At 43.6% G+C, this 14603-nt stretch overlaps 1 protein-coding gene across 6 annotated transcripts in view; it reads left to right on the plus strand.

Moving 5' to 3' along the window:
- PDE5A (phosphodiesterase 5A) overlaps positions 1-14603 on the plus strand; it is an 869998-nt gene that overhangs the window by 459013 nt on the left and 396382 nt on the right. For all 6 annotated transcript variants that reach the window (XM_078675926.1, XM_078675927.1, XM_078675930.1 and 3 more), the window contains exon 5: positions 3801-3890. In XM_078675926.1, coding sequence (XP_078532052.1) covers positions 3801-3890 — 90 coding nt within the window. The remainder of the gene's footprint in view (positions 1-3800; positions 3891-14603) is intronic.

The following is a 14603-nucleotide window of genomic DNA, read 5'->3' on the forward strand; positions in this document are numbered from 1 at the left end:
GGGAAACAATGCTAAAATCTCGACAAACCTCTCGTTCAGCATGGTGTTGCAGCCTGCTAATCAGAGCAAGGGAGGTCTGGCAGCCAATCTTAAAACCTTGGGATGTACATATAATGAACATATATTATTGTGGAATGTTTCCATAATATCCAAGGTTAATATCTGTGACTAAAAGGCAGATACCCTAAACAGACCTTTTGCTTGCAGCTGCTTTCCAAATTTCCAGAATTCACTGCACCCTGGGGGTGGGAGCACATGCCTGTTACTCCATTGCTCAGGAGACCCAAAGGAACAAATTTGGGTGTCAAGTTTTGGAAGCGATATGTTCCAGTTCGATGGAGAATTAGCACGGAAATACATTGCAAAAAATCCAATAAAGGTCATGCTCAGAGCCTTCTACCAGCCAGTCATTCCATTGGAGGTCTGACTTGCACCAGTTAATTCCTCATGGGTACACAATTGAAACATATATGGTTTTTATATCTTTCATCAAATCAACAGTGCCCCATATACAGTGATTGTGCCATAATTGTGTGATTTATGCTAAGGTTACATAATTAATTGTGCAGACTTCATTTCCTATGGAGGAAAACCCCCATGTATTTGATATTGCCAGACTCCAGATATTCAGGGCAACATTTCCTTGATTCGTGTTCTAGGATTTGTATTTATCCTTTTCAGGAATGCAACAAAAAAATCAGAAAATTGGTTAAGAAGTTGAGAATATCTCTATATTTTTTCTATGCAAGCCGCTATGAGATATTGATGTATGGTTTGCACCAATACGTAGCTCTGAATGTGCCGAAAAAGTATAGTGTGTATGGGTGCCCCAATGAGGTATATGTGTTTTAACAACCTAATGCCAATTTCTTTTTTTACATTTCCTGGCACAGAAGCATGCAACACCGTAACTGTGAAAGGGTTAATGAAGTCGAAACCACTTGAATATTAGGCTGTCTCTTGAATAAGTCCATAATTACCATCAAGGGAGGAAAGGCTCTTTTGGAATATAGCAGTTTCCTACCCGTACAAGTGCTGAATCTGAATCTCAAAATAATAGTAAATTACTGGTCATGAGACTCCTCAATACGATACTATCTTTGGTGAATGACTCATAAGTGAGATGTGTGCCTTGCTGCTCCTCTGGGAAACATCTCAGACCCTGTCTCGTATTCAGTGGCAGGTCTGACATTACCCACCAGATTGTCTCTCTTAACATGCAGAAAGCTTTGACTGCATTGAGGGGGGCTACTTGTTTAGAACATTGTAGAGGGTGGGTTGGGGGTAGGATTTTATCTCCAAGGATAAATGGCTCTGTTGAGATCGTGGTGTACAGACACGGTTGTGTATTCTTGTCACAACCATTCCCTGTCAGGGATGCCACTATAGTATTTTTTTCCCTTCTAACCCTAGTGCCTGTGTCAGCAGCAACAGGCATTTCAATGGGTATCAAGGCAATACAAATGCAATTTGGGTCAGTGAAACCTTATTACATGCATACAATATCTTACGGAAACTCATTAATCCTGAGGTGTCGCTCACCTTCACTGATGACGGTGGTATGCCGGTTCTTCAACTACAAGAGATATAAAAATCATCTGGAGCAAATACAAAGCCCTACCTATGCCCAATATCACCAAGAAGGGCGACATTTGGAATTTTATTGGCAGATAACGTTAGCAACCAACACTATGGATATCCTAGATACATCATGGCCAGAGCTTATAGATCCTGCTCTCTCGCTATCCAATTGTTTTTTAATCTTTGGTTCGTTGTGTTTATACTGACAGCATCCCCGTCATGATTGACGTAAATCCGACATTATGAACCCCCAGGAGGTTGAGCATCTGTATTGCCGCATTAACCGAATTATGTATATACTCATCAATGTATTGTGATGAAGAGCCCCTCACACCACGTTATAAATATATGTTCATGACCTACGGAGGGTATCTGACCACCAAGTGAACTGTATCTGCTGCGCCCTGACGAAGGAACTGTTGGCAAAAGTTCCACTCCGAAATGCGCGTCGGCGCTGTTTTCTGTTTTGAAATGATGTTTAAATGGCATGTATTGTAACTATCTATGTAATATAGTCTGTTGTGTGTAATTTTTGTCTTTATCAATTGAGTTATGTATGGTATGATTGGTGTCTGTGTGGTTTGTGGTGTTATATTGTTTCTGTATATCTTCTGTAATGTTTCTTTGGGGCTGCTCTACTTGAATTTTGTACAGTAAAGATTTTTATACAAATGAATTTATATACAAATTTGAAAAACAAGAGATTTTTGATATAATAAAAAATTTAAAAAAACAGTGGTCTTGTGGCACAATGGTGTTGTTTCTACTTTATGATGTATCACCTATATATTAATTAATGTACAGGTAGAGGTTTGTTGTTATTGTTTCTGGATTTTCCCTGCCCTCCTCTCCCTATGTTCAGAAACCCAGAGACTCTCTATTGTTTTTCTAGCTGTCCTAAATTGTGCCATTACTGGATTGTTGTCTGGGCAACATTGTCTTCTGCAATCCGGCTTCTCATCCTTTCAGCAGAGCAGTAGGCATTGTACACAACATGGCTGACTTAATGGGAATAATGTGCCAGAACGTAGATGGGTTTCAGCATCTCTGGCAGTGGCTAAGCTCTGTATATTGTGCCATTATGGACGACAGGCAGTTCCTACTGAGAGAGAATGGCTAATGACATGTTACATATTGTCTCATGGACTCCCACCTCTCCCAACCCCCTGCCCCTTCCCTTCTATGTGACTGTCTTCTTCAATATATTGTGATGTGCTGTACCAAACAATAGGGTGTGGAGTATTTTATGAACTTCTTGGTATGGTGTTTTATTTCGATATTCACCTTCATTTCAGCACTTTGTGTTTTTCTAATATATTTTGTCACCATATTGTTCTCTTTTTGTTACTGTTAGCAAAAACATGAATACAATTTTAGTACATTATGGTTATTCAGATTTTTTTTTACGGATCTGCCCCCTTAGCTTTCGGATCTTCTTTAGCCAACCCTGATTTAAATTATCGCCTTTTTGATGAGGAAAACATCCTACCTAACATTGTAGACGACTATTCAGTGATGCTGTACAAGAAACAGAAATTGCCTCGTCTGTGGTTATTATGAAAAAATGGGTTGAATGCAACCCTCAGTGACCACAATTCGACTTCTCTCTTGTTCAATGCATGGCAATCACTCAAAGTAACAACATCACCTGCAAAAAGGCTGTAAAATAAAATAAAACCAGCAATGCCAGCGCCAGTAAGTCTGGGTTTAATGATCTAACACAGGTGATATTACCATATTAATTGAGACACACATGAGTGAGCCGGTAAGAGTGGACAGAGGGCTACAGTGGCCAGGTTGTCATGGAGTTCAGTGCAGGCACTTGAGTGGCGGAAGAAGGATACGCCCAAACAGCACATAGAAGTGATTAGCAAAGTCTCAAGCCAATGCCTGAAATAGGCTGATCGAAGAAAGCCAGTGGTTAAAAGGGGCAGAACCAAAGCCCACTCTATGTATGTCGTTAGCAAATGCTCGGTTTGAAAGCTGTGAAAACCTAGTGCTAAAACCTCAGAGTATGTTGCATACAAATTATGCAAATATGTATAAAATCATGTCATGAAATATCATAATTTAAGCCTATAGCCAGACCATATCTTGCATAGGTTTTCAATGTCATTAGTTTAAGTAAGCTCTGTTTTTTTCTGTGTATGTTTATGCAGATCAGATATTTGTTATCGCTGATGATTATCGTTGCTGATTTCATGACATTTATTTTGCAGGATTTTTCAGCTTACTTGGCTTTTTGTGGCATTGTTCTTCACAACGCACAATTGTATGAGACATCACTTCTGGAGAACAGACGCAACCAGGTAACACCAGGCACTCACCTAATTCTAGCAAGGAGTGAACGTGAAGACCAAATGTCCATATGTTATTTTATATGGTTGAAATCCGTATTAGTCAGTCAATCAAAAACATCTTTATTCGGATAATCAAATATCCATAGAAGAAAAACCACATTAAGAACACAGAAAAACATACATAAAGAATAAAATATGGATTAAAACAGAATTCATCACACACAAAAGTGACATATAAAAGCACTACAGTTTCAACAGGGCAATCTTGACCACGAAACAGTATAGAGATGAAGCACAATTTATTACACACAAAAACAAAAAATAACCAATGGCGTCATGTGCAATAACTGCAATTTCAATAGGGCCATCCTAATCAGAAAGGATGGTGTGCCGGGCCTGAGGTGCCCCTTGCTTAGGACAATTAAAAGAAACACAAAAAGTGACCTTTTAGACAAGGTGGTGTGATTCAAACAGGCAAAAAAATACACGAACACTGTGCAAATGTTTCATACTTGTAAAGTTGTATGTAACATAAATTTCTTTTTTTACAAAAGAAACTTTCATTAAAAGCTTTGTTTCTGTGGCACACAGCATAAATTAATGATATGGTAATGGCGGAAAAGAAATATGTTTTGGTGAAAAACAATTGATCACAAGTTATTTTTTTTCTGAAAAACAACCATGAAAGCATGTGCATAAGCCAAAGTTTTGCTTATGAAATGCATGCAAATGAGAGTTAAACAAAGACATAAGGATATGTAAGCTCTAAAAAGCATAAGACGTATTTGGACATTCATATCTTATGTCAGGGGAATCAATGGAGAAAGCATGCGAATGACATTCCTGGGTATAATGCAATGGCTGAAAAACACATGGTAGAAGTGGTGCACAACAATGTAATTAAAGACAAATCAGTCTATTAATCAGGTAGCAAGTGGTAAGAGCATTTTAAAGGGCAAACAATCCCCCCAAAAATCTGTAGAGGCGTGATGAGGTCTGGAATTTGATCCTCAATATCGTCTTAGTCCACCTGAGTTAATCTCTTGGCATTTCCACCCTGGCATATTACTGTTCAGGTCATTATCAGGTTTGGAAGTATTTATAAGCACCAAGAAACATGAAGACCTAAAGCTATTTTTAAGTCTATCATCGAACCCTCGCCCACTTTTGAAGTAAGTAGGACTCTGACGGGCTGCCTGTAGACTGTGTCTGTCTCTTCATGAAGATATGGCTCACAAGGAAAGTGATCTTTAAATATATTTCATTGATTTGATGAGTTCATGTGTTTTACGTGGCTTAATGAGATGAAGAAGCTCAAAGTTTGAGAATTCTGTGCTGGAGATTAAAGACAGCTACAAGTCTACAAGGATGTATCAGTCAAGGCTTCCACTGAAGGGTTTCTTTCGAGCAGCCAGTGTAGCCCAAGTAGTTTCTGTATTCTAAAAGGGGTCACCAGAAGCACCTCCATAAGTATTTGCTAATGTGGTTGTAAGCGTTTGAGTTAGTTTGATGGCTGTTTGCCTGGCAGTTCCTACTGCGTTTTAGGAACGAGACCTAGATGCAAGATAAGTCCTTCAAGGAACCCTTTTTTCTGACATTCCCCCAAACTCTTGTGGGTTCAGCTAGTGAATTTTGTTTCTAATGAATAGAGAGATGGTGAACCACAACAGCTAAGCACTGCGGTTACGGGCTTCCAGGAACATCATCTTAAGCAGCAGATTGCCATACCAGTCCAAATACGGAAATAAGTATCCCATTGGTGCTACAGATGACATAAGAAAACGAGGAGACCACCTTTTTGAGCACTCTTACTCTTGAAGGGGACTCTTTACAGAAGAGGCTCCTATTTAAGCAGTCTGGTTGCCTAGGTCCTAAAGAATTTTCAGTCGTGTGCCCAATATTTGTCATTTTAAATAAAAATAACTTAGCTGAGTTTGCGGGGTTTCTGAAATATAAAAAAAGGAAGTTATACTGAATTCATCCAATTAACCCCTTCTTGACAGTTCATAGAGAGGGACATTTGGCATAATTCTCTCTTCTTTTCTCTCCATGCCAGCTTACCTGCAGGAAAAAATTGCTATCTGAAAAACGTTGAAGTTGTTTCTCTCACTTTGTTCCTTCCCACACGCCGAACAAAGGGCTGAGTGCCAATATTGATTTACTAAAGACTGTATCAATTTCCTCCTTTCATATAAATTTTCATCAGAATTCTAAGAATCAAGCTTGGAATCTACTTGGAAATATAAGGGAAAGGGACGCCTACATAGGTTCCACATAAAACTCTTCTTGGTAGCTAAAATGTAAACAAAATACAAAACAGCGGAGGGAGGAGCCACGCTCGCGAGCGTAATGGTCGCCTTGTAGCTCGGCTCCGTCAGCCCTCTGGCCTGACTCGCATATCCTGTTGCATATCCTGCCCAGAGACGACATATTTTAGAAGAAATAGAAACGCAACATTTCGTTCTTACTCACCGTTTGAACTGGGGGCTCCGGCGTGCTGCGGTTCCGAAGTTGTGCCCCCCGAAGGGACCCGGGCCTTCGTGCTGCTAAGACCGGGGCCTCCCCTATTGGATCCGGCCTGGCGTTGTGGTGACCGTTGGCCCCGGCCGAGAGAGACTGTGCCACTGGCGAGAGCCGTTGTGTGAACATCCCGGTGACCCTGATCCGGGCCTGCCTTGGCGGCCGTGGGGCTGGTGCGGGGCGCGGTGCTCCATGGATTGATCGTGTGAGGGGGTCCTCCCATCGCTGCTCCGTCCATCGACTCTGGACCCTCGCGCTCGGGCTCTTGTCTGTGAGGAGCGCCAGCGATAATACAGGCGGCCCCCCGCCTTGGGCGGCTCTCCTTTCTGCACCAAGGCAGCCATTGCTGGGACCCCCTGGATATCTGTAAAGGCCTGCATCTGTGAACTGTCCCGTGAGTCGCGGAGGGGGGTGAGGAGGCTGAACTTACAAAATGGCTGCCGACGACTTGGGCTGTGGATTTCCTCGTGATGGCGGTCCGGGGTTGCTGGACTGCACGGAGACATGGACATGTGTGCACGAGCCTACGATTGGAGACGTTCTTGATGCCCTGCGATCCTGGCACGCGGCCTTGGCCCCCGGTGCTCCTGGAGACTCGTTTCGGTCCGCCGCCATCTTGGGTGGGCGCTTCTTCATGGTCCCCTCTTGTCTCAGTGATGCCACTGCCTCGCCCCCCTCGGTCGCTACGAGGGGTGCTGCCGCTGTTCAACGATGGGTCCGCAGGCCGGTGGCTTTGGAACCTCCTGCTCTTCAATGTTTGGAGTTTGGGGACCTGGATGTCGTGCGGGGGCCCGATCCTCCCCGGGTGCCTGAGAAAAATGGTGAACTGCAGCGTGTTTTTGCCTTGGTGAGGTCGTGTTTCTATTTTGCTGGGAAATCCCCGCTTCTTCGACTGGCAAGACTGAACTCCTGTCTTTTACTGCCCTTGTTGCTATTGCTGAGACATTTGAACTGCCTCTTCGAACTTTTGTTCACTTGCCTGCCGATTGACCTCCCTGGCCTACATCTTTATCGTAATTATTTTCATTTGTGTGCTTGCCTCGCATCGTGTTGCTCACTTCACACCGTCATGTGGTGGGTGGTAATTGTGGTTAGGAAAGGACTGGGGTGAGATGCACGGCTCCCGGTGGATTATTGGTGTACGGATTCGTGGCGCAGTTGCTCATGTTCATAGTGCTGTGGGAGACCCCCCTGTAAGTTCTATGGCGCTTGAAGTCGTGTCGTTCTGGTTCACACGTAATATGATTGTATGGTTGGGCGGAGGGCTGTGGCCGACCGTATTTGTTTCTGCCCTCTTGCTCCTCCCTCCCATTTCTTACTTTTGTTTTCATGTTCTTCTTTTTGTCTCTTTATTCCTCTTCTCTCTTGTCTCTACTACATTTCGGGTTCTGGTTTAGGGCGACAGGCGCGCTGTTTGGAGGGTAGGCCGTAGCCTTCTGCAGGGGTGCTGGGTGGGATGGGTGGGTTGGGTCTTCTTTGATGTTTTATTTTCCTCAGTTCTATGGCCCTTTTGTATCTCTTTATTGGAGTGCCGCGTCTGTCCTTGCCTTCCGTGGTATTGTTGGGGCGGGGTCTGTAACGTCGCTGTTCTTCTTTCATAGTTCTGCTGCTTTCCATTGCGATTCCCATGCCCTCCTCGTTGCTAATATTCCTGCTCTTTTATGTGTTCCTCGCTACGGGGCGCTTGTTTCGGCGAGGCATTCTTCTCTTTCAGTCTGTGTTTTCCTTTCCCTCTCTTCTTTCTTCTCCCCTCCTCCTTCCCCCCCCCCCTTTTCTTTTTTCCTTCTCTCCTAAGGTTAGTATGACGGGACAATTTTGGTGATGTCGCTATTCCGGCCCCTTTGTTTTGTTTCCAATGTGCTACTGGGTGGTGGGTGTGCAAAGTTGTTAGTAATTGCATATTGACTTGTGTTCACCGCACCTGTTTTTATACCGATGTATACAGTGCTGATACTCCTGCATTGCTGCCCTTTAGCTTTCTGTTGCCAATGATTTGTTTTGGGAATCCGGATTCCTCTATGTTGTCGATGAGCCTGTCATACTCCTTATTGTTATGTTATAAAATTAACCTTCTTTGCTCCTGTTTGCTGGCCGTCTAGATCCTCTTTCCTCCCCCTTTTTAAGCTTGTATTGAACGCGCTCCTCACGACTGATTCTGTACCTTTTATTCTGGATTTCTTGAATGCTTCCTCGTATCGTGGCCGGCCAGTTTGGTTGTAGGCCCAGCTTTGTACATCCTTTCTATACAAATAAAGGTTTACAAAAAAATAAAAAATAAATAAATACAAAACAGCATATTGTTTTGAGAATTTCTTTTTAAGAAATTTAACAGAATTTTAAATACTTATGCATTTCATAGGAATGCTCATTTTACCACTGTTGGCCAGCTGCCACCATATCAAAAGGCAAGTTTAAAGTTAAATGTGGCTGCTTGGCTCAAAAATAAGATACCATGTTTTATTCCTGAGCTGATAGTAAAACGGGACCAACACTTTCTATGTTTCTGAAATGATTAAGTCAGTAATTATAGCCTCTTCATTTTTAAGGTTTGAGGGACACAACGTCATTAAAAAATACAGGGTTCTGACATGCGTGTCCAATGCCACAACTACTAATTATGATCAAATGCGGAAGTGTAAACGATCTAGTGGTTCAGCAAATGGATCTCTTCAATGCAAGTCCATGCAAATAATAGGTAGATATGACATTGGATAGTCAAAGAGGTGTCTCTTGGAGGTTTGCAAAATCTCAATTTCTTGATGTAATAGTATTGACTTGCTCTGCTAGTCAGTGATGAGCATAAGACAAATTCAATATACAAAGGAAAAATTAATCCAGGCCTTACTTTACACATTATACTTTTATGACATAATCTCCGCAAGATTGGTCTATGACAACTCCTAACACACTAAGGTGAGCAGGCTTGCACCAAAGACTGGGGGTTCAGTTCACAAACAGCCATTGCTCAGGGTGAATTGCATCCACAATGCCAGAATTGACCTTTAAAATTAAATGTTATTGAGTTCTTTTGTCAAATATATGCAGTCTGAATTTACTTGAATGGTGTAAATTCATTCACTTCTTTGGCCAGCTGATGTACTCCTAATGCTTTGTTTTGTGATGTTTTAGGAAATCATCTTAAGAACACCTCATGACAGTGTATCTCGTCAGTCTCCGATTAGATTATTGAAACTCTGGCTAGTTTTGTTAGTAATTGTAATAAATGTTATTGTTGGCTATATGCTTTTTTCCTACTTGCGTTCCCTTAGGTGTTTTTGCCCTCATGTGTGATTGAGTGGGCAGACTTCCATCTTCACTGAGTAGGTAAGCCCTAGGTCCTTTTGAGGGGTTGTTAGAGGTGACCAAGGGGACAGTAATTACCAGTGGCTAAGATTGATTTGTGTATTCCACCCATCACCTTTTTGTTTTCCTCAGTGTGACACCATTATTACAATGAGTATGTCAGAATGTGTGTTTGATGCTCATACTACCATAGGAATCAAACTACATCTCACTCATGAGGCCTGGTTTGCTTGTGTTCCCTTCTGCAATGAAGTGGCCGAGCAGCTCATGCAGAATTATTTTTATTGGAGAAGGACCAAATCTGATTTACATTTCATGATCTCTGGCTATGGTGGCTTAGTGGGCCAAAAATGGACTTCAATGTGGCCCTAAGTGTTTACCAATGGCTCAGATTAATTCATGCATTACACGCATCACGTTTTTCTTTTCCTCAGTAGGAGACGCGGGGCAATTCCTGCCAGTTGGTGCCTAAACTACTGAATAATTAAATGATCAAGTCTTGCTAAAGATTTTAATGAACAAGCAAATACACATGTTATTGGTAAATTAAGCGATTAATGGCCTTTTTTTAATAGAACCTTATTTAAAGATATATATAAAAGCCCAACCAACATGGGGGAATTAGCAATAATATTATTATTGAACTAGTGCGAATCTCACACCAAGGCTCCGCACTCATTCATAGCCGTCACACATCAGATCTCAGCCTCTCACACAATCAATGGTGATTTAGGGAGCAACTGAGTGGAAATCACATTGCTATTCAGTCCACATGGTTTGCCAGTTAATCCATGGATTTAAACATCTTCCATCTCATTGCTAAATTTCCCGTCAGGCTGTGCACATGGATTTACCACTGTCATCACTGGTGCTAGAGTGCTCCACACAGAATCCATTTGACTGAACCCTAAACTTCATCGGTTTGTCAAAACTCTGTGTACATAGAATAATTGAAAAATGACATCACTGTTGAATTGCACGAGAATTTTCAAACTTCCAGGTGGCAAAAACATACACATAATCACATTCATTCACTGCTGATAAACATATTCCAGAATGATAAGGTTACATTATAAGGAACGTATGATCAATTATTTGATTTGACAGCAAATGTTGTCTCATGGCTGTTACGCCGCACTAATTTAAATTCCAAGATGTGTGAGAGCGCAAGAAAAGTTTGTGTGTAGTAAGCGTCATATTAGGTGTGAGGCTTCAAACCTTTATTTGGTATTTCTTGGTTCCTACTCCCTTCAATGTAAGTCTTCAGTCGAATGCTAGCATTACCAAATTCGGACTTCGAGCATTCTAAGGAATGGACATGGTTAGTTTTTGGAATCGGGCTAGTGTTCATAATTTTCCGGAGTCTTTTGCCCCAGACGCCCACTCACCTGCCTTCTTTGTCGCCCAAAGGCAAGTTGGTAGATCAGATGTAAATGAGATGAAAATAGGTTCCAGATTGGAGTGTCTTTGGAGAGTCCAGAAAGACTACTAATTGCTGTGAATACTTTTAATTTCCCATTGTTTAAGGAGGGAGACAGCTGATTGTTTAAAAGGCTGGTTTCACATGTTCACACTTCCAAGTGGCTGACACAATGATGTGGCCTTGATCTTTGGCTGTTGGTGGTTGTCCCTGAATGTTTTTGGTAGACATCTTTACAACACTTTACGTTAGGCCAGACAGCGTTCACAATAGCGCTCCTAAAGTCCACTGAATGATCAGTTTGAAATAGCAAGAGTATTTCCTGAGAATGGACAGCTGTACATTGTCCTGTATGACCACAAAAGCTCTTTGTAAAATGTAGCTCACTGGCATCTTACTTTTTGACGTGACTATAGGACATTTTAAACAACAGAATGGAGGAGTGCCCCCTTGGGTTCTTCTGCAAAGAAACCTTCTGCAGTGGGAAATGGTGAGCCCAACCATTTAAAGGGTAAGGATAACCCTTTTAGAAGACCCCTCACTCACCAACCTAGTTGGTGACATGCTTCATCATCGGGGTCCCACCCCGAAGGCCGAGTGCCAACAGGGTGTGCTTCGACACCTGACTACAGTGGAGCTTGATTTTTTTCTTTTTTTATATGTGCATTGCTAAAAATACAGTGAGTGATATTAAAAAGGGGGTCAACGCTACTCACTCGTGGACTTTATTCCTGAGTGGTTGAACTCCCTATAAAAACAAGTGATACACCTATGTCTAATTAAGTAGGCTTCGGTGCTTCGAGAAGTGTAGTGTATTAAATAGAGACGTGTGCTATGTGTTTAAAATACAGGTCTACATGTTTCAACCATCTTGCAATTGTCGGTTTTCGTCAGGACCAAAAATGACCTGGGTGGTGCACACACGCTAAGGCGTGCTCTGCCCTCGATCAGTGAATAATCAGGAACCACAAACTTGTGGACCAAATTAAAATTGTAGAGTGATCTTCTCCCGTGTCTGGGAAGAAAAAAACCTGTAAAGAAAAAGGGGGGAAAAAAGGGTTGGGATCACAAAGACATTTGGACAAACAATTTTTGTACATATAACATATAGAGCGTGCTGCGTCATACTCATAGTGGCTGCACAGGGATCACAGTATCTAGATCGGGAGTGCCTGTTGAAAAAAGCCAGCGAACGGTGGATGTGTCATATCCAGACATGTGGTACTACTATGAATAGTATCCATCTCTAGATCTATTATTGTGCTGTCGCCTTTCAGAAAAATGCCGGGAGCTCGCGTCATGGGTGGCTATAGGACAGTCAAAAGAAAATGTGCTATTCTCAAACACTCTCCGACCATGGTTTACGTTTTTGATCCATTCATGAAAAGGCTTCTTTTTAGGTCGAGGACCTAAAGTCTGCGCTTGCGCAGTCTTTGGTCGGAGATTTAATGTTTTTTAGACTGGGCTTGAACCCGCCTCTCTCCTCCATCTCTCCTCCATTGGCTGGCTCCCTAAACGGAGGCCAGCCATTGGAGGAGAGGGGCATCACTCCAATCAAGCCCCGTCTCTTTCGGATTCGGGGGCGTGTTTTTGGCGTTCTTTCTACCTGTGACGTCATCCGTCACTCAGAACGCCAAAAACACGCCCCTCGAATCTGAAATTTTCGGAGGTTTGCGGCCGCCATTTTTTTTGTGTGTTGTAGTCAAGAACAGCCCCGCTACCACTCCAGGTAAGTTTGTTTGTGCCGTTTTTCGTGACCCTTGGTGCCTCTGTGCTACCCTGTCCGTGATCCCGGGTTTGTGCCTCTGTGCTCCCCTGTCCATGATCCCGTTTTTGTGTTGGTCTCCTGACCACCCCCCACCCTCGTTGGTGCGCTCCCCTGTCTGTGATCCCGTTTTCCCGTTTTCGCCACCCCCGATTACTAAACGTCTAGTATTTTTCTAATTCGATGTTATAGGAATGTTGGTGAGAAGTCCTGTAAAGTGGTTTACACGGGGCTGCTCCACTGCCACCCCCTTCCCATTTCGGGTGTCTGTGATTTCTGGCAGGATTTTGTGTGCCTCGGTGCCGCATTCCTCTCCATTGTTTTATCTGTTTGTGAACACCGGCGGCATGTCCACTCGAGGCACTGATCTGGTCTTGATGTCTCCGGCATTCATTCATTAAAGATGAGGAGCTGGTTTGTAAAAGCTCATTTCTACGTAGATAGGCCAGCGCGTGGCCTTGGAGGGTGCGTGGTACAGTCGGATGCAGTGTTCTCGCACCCGGACCCCTGTACCTGGCAGAGGTTTGTGAGCGTGGCTTCAGCACTGAAGAGAAGCAGAGAGGGCAGGGAATCCGGGAGGGAGGCCTAGGGCAAGAGGATCACAGAGGTCTAGGATAGAGATCACCGGCCTGAGGCAGTTAGAAGGAAGAAACAGTAAAGCCCCGCAGCAGATCCCTAGCAAAAGGAGACACTGCACTCTGAGACTGTTCATGTGCGAGGCGTCCGGCAGCTGCAGCCGCGGGAGACATGTTCAGCTACCAGAGACCGGTCCAAGGAGAACCTTATCATAATTGGGACCGAATAGATGGCAGGGACCACATGCGATCTTTCCATCGAGAGGGCATGGATTTAAAATCAATCGAGCCTTTCAACAAGTTGCGTGTCATTTGCATAGTTGGAACGAGTGGTAGGAAGGACTGGATCTAAGCAGCAGGAGGTCCACGTAAATGTTAATAAGAGAGGGACTGTGCCGAGGAATACAAAGGATACTCCTATATTGGACCAGCACAGATAAGGCGTGTTTGCAGAGCAGCGCCGAGAGCCAGCGTAACTGAAACCCCATGTGAGCACTGCACCTGGCAGCACTGGGATGAGAACCGCTGCCTCCTCGCCTGCGAGCCACAAAGTAAGGTGCAGAACATAGATGTCATGCTGTCACGTGGCGCCTCTGTGCCGCTCATGGACTCCTGTCATGTTATTCAGCACCGAGGGTTGAAAGTGAAATTGAAACCCAGTGCATTTGATCCGGAGCTCTGCTTCGAAGCTTTGTAGAGTTGTGTGGGGTGGGCGCTTTGTGACGGTGATAGGGTAATTAATTCTCTGAAGGGAACATGATAACAAAACTCTGATTTTCCGGCACTGGTATTTTGGAAAACCCACACCAATAAATCTTACTCACGTGGTGCTCCCCTGTCTGTGTTCCGGTTTTTGTGCCTCTCTGCTCCCCTGTCTGTGTTCCGGTTTTTGTGCCTCTCTGCTCCCCTGTCTGTGTTCCGGTTTTTGTGCCTCTGTGCTCCCCTGTTTGTGTTCCGGTTTTTGTGCCTCTGTGCTCCCCTGTCCGTGTTCCGGTTTTGTGCCTCTGTGCTCCCCTGTCCGTGTTTCCGTTTTTGTGCCTTTGTGCTCCCCTGTCCGTGTTCCCGTTTTTGTGCCTCTGTGCTCCCCCTGTCCGTGTTCCCGTTTTTTTGCCTCTGTGCTCCCCTGTCCGTGTTCCCGT

The sequence above is a fragment of the Lissotriton helveticus genome, chromosome 2_1 (assembly GCF_964261635.1).
Source record: "Lissotriton helveticus chromosome 2_1, aLisHel1.1, whole genome shotgun sequence".
NCBI classification, from domain to species: Eukaryota; Metazoa; Chordata; class Amphibia; order Caudata; family Salamandridae; genus Lissotriton; species Lissotriton helveticus.